Genomic DNA, 12,223 nt, shown 5'->3' on the forward strand with positions numbered 1-12,223 from the left:
ATGTGTGAACTGCCATGACTGGCATTCCTGAGTTTCTCGCTCTGTGTTCTCTTAAGCCGTATGTTGTACAGGAAAGACATCTGACTTGGATATTAAAAGTGTATTTAATTATGCCATTGGAATAACTTTAACATCTAGCAAACTTTTAAAAATTGTATATGACTTCCTCCTTTTAATTCCAACAATTTCATGGGAAAACTTAGTATTGCAGATTTTTTGGACAGCAGTGTTTCCTCTTAGTGGGATAGATGCACAAAATCCACTAGAAAACCATGTGTTTTGTGGTCCTCTGAGATTTGCCTGAAGAAGGAAATGGCTTGACCTATTTGGTTGCTATGAAGTAAAAACATTCTTTTTTTTTTGGGGGGGGGGTCAACATCTGTGTTGCATCTATTTCATTACTTTCTGAGGTTCTTAAAACTCATTATTTGATAATGTGAAGCTTTATTAAAAGAAAATGAAGGGATACATAACTGTTTCCACAATTCAATTGAATTTCTGGTATCTGTTTATACATAGGTGTGATATCAATAGACAGTTTTTCCCATAAAGATTAACATGTAAAAAGGCAAGCACCTAAAGGTTTTTGCAGTATTTCCCAGAAAAAAAAATGTATTTGTTGCCTCTCTCTTTCTCATGGGCTCCAATACCAGGTTCTACAGATTAATTTCTTGTCTGGTCATCTTTTAATTGTCAGATTTGATAGAAACTTGTGGATTAACAGGAAACGTAGCATGCTAGAAGCTTGTGAAAGCTAAATCCTAATCTCATATAGGATATGGAGTGCTAAGATCTCTCATCCAATTTGTTACCAGGTCAGACTTTGCATTATTTTACTAATTAGCCTCTTTTTCAGATGTTCTGTTTTTTTTCTTATTATAGAAAGAAATAGTTACCTTATGCCAGAAATGCGGAAGAACTGTAAACTCGATACTGTCATTTAACAACCAAGTGGAAATTGTACTAACAAGAGTATGTTTTGCTGTAAGACTATTAACTGATAGTTGTTCTTAATTCCATGTGAACGTTCTTCTGTTCAAAACAAGAATTGGGGATCAGTTCATTAGTGCAACTTGAAACTGATTTAAAGTCTGACTTTCCCTGCCTTCTCTAAGGGCTCAGGTGAATTTTGAGCTGATGAGGATGCTATCTGTGGATGTGGGTCCTTCACACAAAAACGGAATACCTTGAGTCCTAAACAAACAAACAAAAAACCCTGTGAAAACCGAGAATGATGAAACACAAGTCGATAGAAACTGTCTAATGTCCCCAAGTCCTCGCCATCTCCCGTAGCAGTCCCAAATCTTTTGTGTGTCCCCAGCGACATACCACACATCATCATCTTCGCAGTATGCTATTTCTGGCTCCCCACCCCCTACGCGTTTGCCTGGATAAGTAATGTTATTTCATGCGGCTGGATGGGAGCCGTGCTCGCGCTGATTGGCCAGGTAGGGGGTACGCGTGCGGATTAACTGGCTGCTGGCTGCCTCTCGGGATACGGGAGAGGCTGAGCAGTAACTGTGGGAATTAATTTTAGAGTCTCTTCTCTGCCCAGCTACCGATTCTCGCAACGCTTTTTGCAGTATCTACTCTGCAGTCAAATCAGATTGAATTTGACTGGAAGGTTTAAAGTACTTAGGGGGAAGGAGTAGATGGGTAGGAAATTAAGTTTATTCTGTCTTGCTTGCTCCCTTGCTCTCACACACATACAAACGGGCAAAAAAAAGGCTGAAAGAATTGGCACAGGCAAGTAGGGAAATTGCTGCTTACTTTTTTTCTGAGAGGAGCTGTGAGTTGTGATCATTTAATGAGTCACGTCTACGTTTTTATACAACCGCCTCATTAACAGTCGATGCATCTTCTAGCGTGAAGATGTGTATTTTGCATTATCTGATTCATACTACAGAACACTTTTCAGGTTGTTTTCTTGTTCGAGACTAAGTTCTCAAAAGTTTTCATTTGCTGTTACATTTTTGCTTTCATATACTGTAAATACTGTGTTCTTTAATAATGATCTTTATTTAGCTCATAAGCAATATTGTCTGTAGGGTCAAGTTATAACAAAAAACAGTTCCTGTTGCCTTAATAGGAATCTACATAAGAGGAGGCATCAGCCCAAAGGGGGCATTTATAATTCAATAGCTAACTGCACTGCATATTACAGAAAAGGACATTGTAATCTCTTGAAGAAGTATAATATTTGCTGGTCAGATTCTGAGCACAATTTTCCTTATTTATTTATTTATTTATTCACTCCCCTCTCTCTGTCTCATGCTCAGGGAAGTTTGGACTAATGAACTTCCTGCCCAGTCATTCTAATATACCGACAAGGAATTTTCCCACCAGGATGTGTACTCTCCCTGGGTACAGTTGTGACCGCTTGCAGATGCAATTTTTGAGTTTGTAAAGCTGCTGCATGTTTTTCTTTCTGTATCTCATAACTGGCCAGCCAGGGGATGTGGAGGAAAGTTTTTTTTTTTTTTTTTTTTTTTTTTTTTTCTTTCTTTTTCTTTTTTTGTTTTTCTCTTCTCCCCCTCTCCCCAGGAAATTGGGGTTAAACCAAGTGACGGCTAGAGGAGATGGTGGCTCTCAGGCGGAGAAATTCTGCTCCTGTGTGAAGAATCCCACAGATTAAATGCGTTCTCTGACCATGAAACTTCGATTGCAAACAGGATGGGCTTGGTTTTGCGTAGCACCTTTTGGAATCCGTCTCGAGAAGGCTAAATGAACCTGACCCCTTTCTTAAACGTGTAAAGTGCTCAGCCATTTGTGATCGCCTACACGGGGAACTACTGTGTACAAACCTGATGATCCAGTTACTGCTCCAGATCCTTGCACTGTGTATGAGGCTGATGAGCCATTTTAATACATCTGTGCAGTTTATTCCTTGGGGCAGATGAATATGGGCCTATGTATTGTTTTGTGTTTTTTTTTTCCTTTTTTTCTTTTTCTTATTTGTGGTTCCTTTATTTTTTATTTATATATTTATTTATTTTTAACTGAAAGATTTCTGCTTCAGACCCATCCAAAACCAATACTTTAATATTTCAGGAATATACCTTCAAGAGTCTCTGTTAGGCTGAAGCAAACCTTAGTTTTGTCTTGCATTTCTAACCCCATACTAGTTGGGGAAAACTCATTTTTCACTGGTTATTAGTTGCATAGATGCTGAAACGGCTAGTTGGCATTGTGCAAGTATGAGTTTATAGTCCCAGTAACCTCTTGACTTTAAAGAACCTTGTAATTTAATTCACTCTTCTGCAAGTCAGTTTTGACATATCGCTTGTTTAGTTATCCAGCTTACTGTATTATGTACCTGCAGCGTTTTTTAAGTTGCATCCCGCATTCGTCTGGGGACAAGGAGAACATCTGGGCTTGTTTTCCTGCAGTCTCCTGTCGCTTGTGCTGCTATTCCTGAATTGCACTTTATAGAGAAACTGCTTCTGAAATGGAAGTTGAAACTAGTAGGCAGTGTTAGTCAGATACAGAGTTTGGAGAAATGACTATTGTGTCTAGGAAACCGATTGCAACCACAGAGGGGAGAGTTTAAAAGGTTTCAGGTATTTGACTAGTTTGTTGTTCCTTAGTGTAGGGGACCCTACCTGGTTCTGTAAGCTGGGAACCTCAAGTTGACTCTCCTGTTTATTATGTGAGATCAGCTTTTCTAGGCAGTTTGTGACATTTCAGCTTGCTGTGGATGTTTCAGTAAGAACAGACAAATAAAGCATACAGAGTGGATTTTTTGGGGGGGCTGTAAGAAGTGGATTTTTGTGCATTAAATACAGTAACTTAAATGAGAGGAAGCTTCCCCCCCCCCCGAGTGTTTTTTTTCCTCTCTCTCCCCCCCCCCTTTTTTTTAATCAAAATACTTCTAACTTTCTTCACTCTCATTTTGTGCAATGTTAGTTGGAAAAGTTGCAATGTTTAGTCTTGGTCTTGTACCAATAAATGACTTAAGTCTCACATGAATGTTTTAAAAGATTAGGTGATATTTTATAAGAGCAAACAGAAAAAGGCTGGTTTAAATCCTTCCGTCTGTGAATTCACTGATATCCTAAGGATAAAATGACACATTATGTCATTTTTCTTATTTTGCTTAATACTTAATTTCCCCTTGCATCTTCTACCTGTGTTGGAAGCCTGAAAAGGTAACTTGTATTATGAAGGGGAAAGGTTGGATGAAATTGGTAATCCAAATTAAATACAAATAATACTCTAAAGTTTATGGAGCCTGTGGGTGGATGAACTTGGCAGATATATCCTTTGTGGTATGTTAGACTTGAAAGACCATATGGAGCTGATTATTTTCTGGCATTCTGTAGTAAAGGTTTTGAAAGAGGAAAAAATGCCTTTTTTTTTTTTTTTTTTGAAAAGGATGAAAAATTGGAAGTGCAAATTCAATTTTCATTGAATGGTAAACGTTTGTTGTAGTACCATATGGAAAAACAATATATTCAAAATCAAGCTACCAAAAGAAGTTCTCCTACTGTTTTCCTATTGGCTCTCTTGTTTTGTGAACATAGCCAAAGATCCTATGCAGCTGGGACTAATACAGGATCCAGCTGTAGCTTTTTTATTGTTGTTCAGATGTCCGGTGATGGTCAAATCTAAGTTATTGTGTGGAAATTCAGTAAAGGAAAAGGGTAGGGTGGGAAAAAAAGTGACTCTCTGTAAAAATATTCCAGTAAAAGCAACAGGAACTAGGAGTATCCATTTCAGAACTCTGCCATAAATCCCATCCTGAAATATTTAAACGCCTTCGGATTTTGTTTTAGACTTTAAGTCATACAAGAATTCTTGTTTTATTTTTTTAAACAGGAATAAAGTTAAGTAATTGGAATGGGAAGGTGACCATACTTTTAGATTATTTACGAAAGAAGAAATCAGTTGATCATTCATAGTGCAACACTGTAATTAAAATGAAATTCTTTACTCTTTTTAAGGTATTGGTACAATATGTAGTGCTGCAAAGTGGAATCCATAGAACAAATTTGACTTTATGAGCTTAATTTATACTCTGTTTCGGTAGTTTCTTTTTTTTCCACAGAGCCTAGGTAGGTAAGGAGTGAAGAGTGCTAGTATTTCTTTTTTTCCCCTCAGAGTTTGGTTTACTTTGGATATATTTTGTCCTCCTAACTCTGTAGAAGATGGTTTGGATTGAGATTGAACATTCTGAGTTCAATTAATTCGCATTCAGATACACTGAACGTGAGAACATCTAATGACAGTCAAAATAATGGATCCTTTTCTTATTTCATTTCAAAACTTTTTTTTTTCTGTGTTAAAAAGGCCAGATTTCTCAGTTTTCTTTATAATTGTAGCCTGTTTCTTAATTGCTTGAGATTAATGGTACAGAAGTAGAAATGCACTGTCCTTTAAGACTCTGCTTCTTTTCTAGATCTTCCTTTCAGATGTAATTTGCAGATGGAATCCATCAAGTGACTACCCAAATGTCACAATTGTATTACTGAGTCTTTAATTTTCAATACAGTACTCATCAATTTGTGATTATGCTAGTCAAAGTAATAAGATTAAAAATAACAATATACAAATTATAGGTCTGAAGTGATTGGAAGAGCTAGCTTGAAATAACATAAGCTATTTATATTTATCAATTATAGTGAAAGGAATTTTAAACATAACTACAGTCCAGAGCACAGTCCTGGAAAGTGTTAATGTATTCATTTACACTCGCCTTAGTTCATTGTTGATATTAACTCTTCTATTAGGGGAAAAAAAAGGAACAGAAAAAAGATTTGTGGCCAGTCTGTTGGCTTGGCAGATAGCCTGGCACTTTGCCCCACAGAACTAAAACTTAAGAGGAACAACAATTTATTTTCCTTCCTGAGCTAGTACGAGCTGATCTGTGACTTCAAAGTGGAAGTGAAAAGTGGACAAAACAGTATGCTTCGTAGGCGTGACACTTCTCACACGAATTAATTGGAATATAAAATTTTCTGCAGTTGGTATAGCTGTGTGAAATGTAATAGCTTTCAATGAGAGTTCTTGAACTTGGTCGCCAATATGAGCTGTAAGAATGGGGAGGTTTTGTTGCAGTGACAGGACTGCTGCTGTCTATGGATGAGTTGTAATTAATAACAGTTGATTTTTATTTGCATCATGACTGAATTAACTTCCTATCAGTATGTGTCTTGTGAACCTGCAGCCAAATTTTTATTTTTTTGATTGGCATTTTCCTCTAGGTCTCTTAATGTGGCTTTTTCCCCCCTTCTGTTTAATGAAGGGAATGACAACACTTATTTCGCTATGTTGCCCCATCAGCCATTTATATTGTATAGCTATGTTCTGCCTTGATTGAGATTGTTTCCTCTCCCAAACACCCCTATATTTGTTTTTTAATACCTTATTTCAATTTGTTACAAGGCAAATAGTTTACTTTTCCTCTTTTTTGTCATTACAGCAATTAAATAAGCAGATCCTTCATTTCATCTTTGTTCTCCAAGAATAGTATTTTAAGGCCTTTCTTCCAGTTTTTAAGGGTTCTGATCTTTACTTGAAATGTTCAAGAGCCTAAAGGAATCATTTTCAGTATGACTGCCTTGACGTGCAGATCAAGAATCTAACTTAAAGTGCATTTTGCAAAATTGGGTTTATGTAGACTCTGCCTATGTCAAAGGCCATTAAAATTCAGCAACTGGAGTAAGAAACTTCGTTTGAAAATTTACTTTAAGATGGTTAGCTTAATTCATGATATATTTAAAGGAAATTCGGAGAATACATGGTGCCTAGGGAATAAAATCTACAAGCTAAATAGAAGAAAGTAATTTGATAATGTCTTGAATCACTGAGACAGATACTGCCATGCTATTTAACTGTTGCCATATTATATTATTTTCTGGAGCTCAAATGGATTTGTGAGATATTTGCAAATATGAAAGGATAACGTAAAAAGGTCCTTCTCACATCTGAGAAATAAAAGCATGATAATTCTAGCAATGTTTTAGCTTTTTACAGCCTTTATTTTGCGTTACAATGGAATGGTTTCATTCTGAACAAATACTTGTTAGCCTGAAAGCATTTTCTTGTATTTGAATTTTGAATAATCAAATGACTCAATGAAAGTGGCTTAATTTGTGTTATACTAGACATAGAGTAACATAGAATATGTGCATACAATAAATGTTTTCAACTAAGCAGTTGTCTTCCTTTCCTTTCTACTCCCTCGTGGCTGCAAGTTCATCAGCTTCTGCTGCGGTATGTGACTTCCTCTCGAGACTTTCTGGAACAGAGCAAGCACAGTGGTAGCATGCATTAATGAACAATGTGGTGATTATTTTCTGTGGGACTGTATAAGTTGTCATTTTCCATAGCCATTAATTCCTATGGCAACTATGTCATCTATTTAGTGTGCACACATTGTATGCCCCATGCAAAGTTGCATGCTCCAGTATTTAGTGAAAATGTTGACGTCACCATTAGATCAGTAGAAAATATTTTTGGGTCTCATTAATGACCAAATTGATGTTTAAAGCAGGAAGCTTGTGATGAGATTTAATTTGCATAAGTTCTTAGCTAGGATAATAAGAGGTGGCTTGAATTCCATTTATAGTTAGTTTATAATTAATTACATTTTTCTTTTTTTTTCCATTTCTTTTTCTTTTTAAATACAACCACAGAAGAATTCAGGCAAAAGTAATGAGGAGCTTCAATTTGTCTTAGCACTTGTAAGCCTTCACAATAAAATATTTATAGTCAGATCTAACAGGATCTAGCAGCCTGATATAAATTTGTCTGACATAGCAGTATTTGTTGACCTTTATTTCTTTTAGAGATCACAGTGTAATCTTTCAGAACTAGTTATGAACGTTTGGAAGTATTGGCTAAACATCTGTTGCCTCAGTTGGATATGGCACTCAGATGTTGTGGTCAAACTTCAAAGTTTAAGGTCCAATTTGTTAAGATATTGAAGAGATGGTAGGGCAGATACTGTAACTGGAAAACTGTAGAGCTCGTTTTTTCATAGAGCAGACTGTAGACCACTTTCTATCTAGGTGTACGCTGTCAGAATTAGATGACTATTAGTGATGAAAGTTTATGCTTAAAACTGCCACCATTGTTATTACCAAGCAGTTTTCCCCAAGTTTTCTCAAAGTTTGTCTTTGTATAACAAAAGCTCATGCCAGGCAGAGTACTGGCTCCAAAGAGGGAGATTAGCTCTGCAGAAACTTGCTTAGCGGAGGCTAAATGTAACTGCTTGTCCTGTGGCACTGGTATCTGCACTTAAGAAGCTGTGATTTGCTGTAGGTTTTACTCTTTTAGAAAAAGTGATACTGTTATTACCTTTGAGGTAGTGTTAACAGAACTAAAGCATTTGGTCCCAGTCAGTTGTTTCTCAATCAAAAAAAAAAAAAAAAGTTTGCTATTTGGGCATGGTTGAAGGAAATAGAAATCTGAGTAAGAATGTTTATAAACATATATAGGGCCAGCAGGAGCTGGTGGGTATGGAAGGAGTTTGCAGGTGAGGGTTGAATGCCAGTTAATTAATTGGAGATTTAAAATCTTTCTCTCTTCGATTTCAGGAGAAATGCTGAATTTTGAAATCTCCAAGTATGATGCACTGAGAGTAATATTGCTTTTATCTTTTTAGACAGAAATTGTAATGAGAAGCAAGTTATTTCTTGTTCAGTACCTAACTGAGAAAAACGATTAAATTATTTGAAACTAAAGAACAAAAAATGATAGTATCTACTTAGGTTGTTTTTTTCATTGATCTCTGGAAGGAATGCAGTGATTTTTGCCAGTGACTAGGAAGGGACAAAACAGCTTACAAAGGGTATTGAAACACTTTAGCAGATCTAACTGAAATTATTAGGAAAATTTTAAGTAGGGAAAATGTATTTATTCAAACTTGTTTTTGATTAGAATGCTGGTGGGAGTACTTAAAATATGCATTTTTTTTCTTTTTGTAACATAGAACTTATTTCCATACTTACAACATATGCTTAGATTCTTTGTTTATCTGCTTTATTTTCGAAGCATATTGAACCAGCCTGGGTATAAACTACTGGTAGTGTTTGGTGAAGTGAAGAACAGAAGACCAGGGTGTTAATCTTAAAACAACTGGATTCGTCCACCCAGGGAACTTTCTGTCAGTGGACCAAGTAAAAAAGCTCTTTTCTATCTGCCTTTGAGACCTGTCAAACTAATTGTTCAGTGGTATAATGACAAGCAACATTTTGCAAATGCTAAAGATGTCCTTTTATAAAGAATCTAGAAATGCTTTACAGGCTTAAACTAAGCCTTACTGTTCCTACGCTAAGAAAACTGAATAAATTCCTGATGTCTTTTAGTGCCTTGGGCTGCAGGGCACTTTGCCCATAGGGCTGTTGGTGCAATATCAAGAAGCTGGTACAGTCCAAGTCTAAGCTGACCAAAAGAACAAAACTTATTACCTATAGTGTATTTCTCTCCCAGTGTTGTTGTCTGCTGGTCAACAGTTTCCCCAGCAGGTATCAATGTTACCTTTTTGGATGGGGCTGCAGGAACCGACTTCGATGGTTTACACGCCATAAGGCCACTGTGCATTTTGGCATTCATCTTTCCGAGCTAAAACTGATTCAGAGGAAAGTAAATACTACTCTTTTCAAGCAGTTATTTAGTAGATGGGTCATCCTGGCATGGCATTCTGTAGGTGCTGTTTGGAGACTGTTAAGGTTCAGTCAGAGAATTATTACTTCCAAAGTGAGCTTTGACTCTACCTCTGTTATCATGTAGCTGATCTTGGAAACTGTATAAATGGAAAGCTTCTGCAATAAATACTGCGTCTGAAATCCAGCTCCAAAGCCAAGTCAGGCAGGGATGGGGGGAAAGGGAAAGATAAGCTTTCCCGTGCATGTTGTGAAAACTAGATTTGTAGCCTTCAGAAAGGGCCAGCAGTCATAAGTAACCGACTACTGCTCTCCGCTAATGAGCGGAGCACAGAGAGCAGCTCCCTTACTGCCAAGAATAGATGTTACTGGAAATTCGTGACAGAAAGACTTGCTGCACGCCGAATGTTTTGCAGGGAATGTGGTGGGTCTGATGAGCTGTGCCTGAATCCAAAGCAGGAGTTGAAGGTATTGCTGGCGAGTGGCTGCGGGCCTGGGCCCCAACACTCCCCTGCAGCTGCTCGGGGACATTCCTGTCAGTTTTCCATGCTGCTACTAGAAGGGATCTGACAGGAATGTCAGATACTACACTGGGGTGTTGGCTTCTCAAGCCTTTTTCCAGGGTTTATCCCAGGAAAAAATGTAGGAGCAAGCCAACTAACCATTTCTTCTCCCCAGTAACTGAGGGTGCTGTGGGAAGCACGGCACAAAGTGCAAAGCTGAAACACAATGCTATAAAATCTCTTCTTTTCGTAACATCATTTCAAAACACTGAAGGGATCAGTGTAATCTTGTTTGTTTCTTCCTCGCCCAGGAGAAGTTGGAATAATTCCTGTTTTCAGAGGGAGTTGTCCCATCCTTGGTCCAAGAAGCTTGGCTTCTGGAGCTGAAAGCTGTCTAGATTGGAAGCAAGACGTTTATGATTAGACCAGTTGCTCATAGGAATTACTGGGAGTTGTGTGCCAGTGGGAGATGGAGTACAGCCAAATTAACTTCTGAAATAGAAGCTTCTGTCTTTGGTGCCTTGAATACCCAAGGCATTCAGGACCTCTGCCTGCTTTCCTTTTCTTGCATACGTATTCCTAGGCGTTTCTGGTAGAGAGAAAGGGCTCTGTTCCTGCTTAATGAAGGAAGAGAAGCTGACAGAGGAGGATATGCTTTAGTCTCAGTAATTTACACTTCTTTGCTTCACTCTCCTCTCTGCAGAGTTGCTAGGAGTCATCCTGTATCTTCTGAAGAGTATATACAGCCAAATTCTGTTCAGTGGTAGTAGTAGCTCAAGGCATCCAGCTTCCCTCTGTGTACTGTCTCCCGTTGGCTTGATGATCTTCCCCCTGTGCTGCGTGCTGGTTGCTGCAGAGCACATGCTGGATCACTTCTGCGGCCTTAGGGGAGGATGACAGTGATGATGATTGATGACCTGGAGGTGGTCAAGTTGCAGAGTGAAAACTCTCCATCATGCAATTACAGTTAGAGATAGGCATAAAAAGCAGATCCTTGTTTTAGAGAGAGTTTCTGTGCAAAGAATTCAGATAGAGATTTACGACCTTCCCTTTTTCGAGTTTAAATCTTACAGCTTGATATTTTGATTGTGGAGGGGAAAGGAATTTGTCTTTTTGAAGCAAGTACTAGTGTAAAATAACTTGTTCTAAGTTCACTTCTTTATTCTTATTATTTCCAGTAACACTGTTTATTAATTTTACAACTCCTTTCAGATGATAGTCACCAGCTGCCCTGTTACCTACATAAAGGCTGCTCATAGGCCCAAAGATCAGTTAATATCCCAGAAATATAGCCACTTGTGTCACAAACTCTAAAATTGTCAACATTTTTCCATTTTGTGTGAAATGGGAATACAGTGCAACTCACAAAGGCAGGTGTTGTTTGCTAAGTTTCTGTCCTGGATTTGAACTAGAAAATATTTTCATGCTATGTAGTGTAATACCACTCTGGTGAAGACTTACTGGAAATTTGTTAAGCTTTGCTGACCTGAAGATTTGTATTCTTGCAGTCATTTTAAAACTAAGGTGTTTTTAATTTTTTAATTACTGTCAATTACATTGGCTGCCTCCTTGCCTCAGTCAGAATTGAATGACACTGTCATAGAAGTTAGCATGGGGAAGAGGCTCAGTATATCATCCAGTCCATACCCTTTCTTTGTAGAATTCTATATACTAATACATGCTGTAATAAAATGCACTGATTTATTGGGCAAAATGCTAAATGCCCCAACTTAAAAGGTACATGACATTTTTATTCTACAGTTTAAGAGAGCTTTCCTTTGGAAAGCCATTCAGTGGGTTTTTTTTTGCTTGTTTGTTTGTTTTTTCAGAATTTTCTCCTCTTACTCTGTTAGCCAAATTTTATCCACTAATCTTTGATTGCCCTTTCTTTGCACTGTAATGAATGAAGTGTTTCAATTAAATATGTGATATCTATCACGTGTCACTTAACTATGCTGTGCATACTTGGCATGGTGATCTGTTCCTTTCACCTCCTAGATAATGTTGAGGGGGTTTCTCCTGACATTATTGCTTGATCATTCTCTCTCTAGGGTGCTAAGATACGAGCCAAAATGACAAAATTTATTGTGGCCTGAATCTTGCCATGACAGT

General features: G+C 37.7%; 1 protein-coding gene across 2 annotated transcripts in view; it reads left to right on the top strand.

Annotated features, from left to right (window-relative positions):
* The window catches only part of CYTH3 (cytohesin 3), a 52,757-nt gene that overhangs the window by 5,821 nt on the left and 34,713 nt on the right, over window positions 1–12,223 (top strand). The window contains exon 1 of one of the 2 annotated variants that reach the window (XM_062588072.1): window positions 1,406–1,448. The exons of the other annotated variant lie outside the window; for it this stretch is intronic. Within the exon in view, the coding sequence (XP_062444056.1) occupies window positions 1,409–1,448 (40 nt within the window). The 5' untranslated portion in view covers window positions 1,406–1,408. Of the gene's footprint in view, window positions 1–1,405; window positions 1,449–12,223 lie in introns of those variants that run through there. 2 annotated transcript variants of the gene reach the window in all.

Source organism: Rhea pennata, chromosome 15 (assembly GCF_028389875.1).
Source record: "Rhea pennata isolate bPtePen1 chromosome 15, bPtePen1.pri, whole genome shotgun sequence".
Taxonomy (NCBI): domain Eukaryota; kingdom Metazoa; phylum Chordata; class Aves; order Rheiformes; family Rheidae; genus Rhea; species Rhea pennata.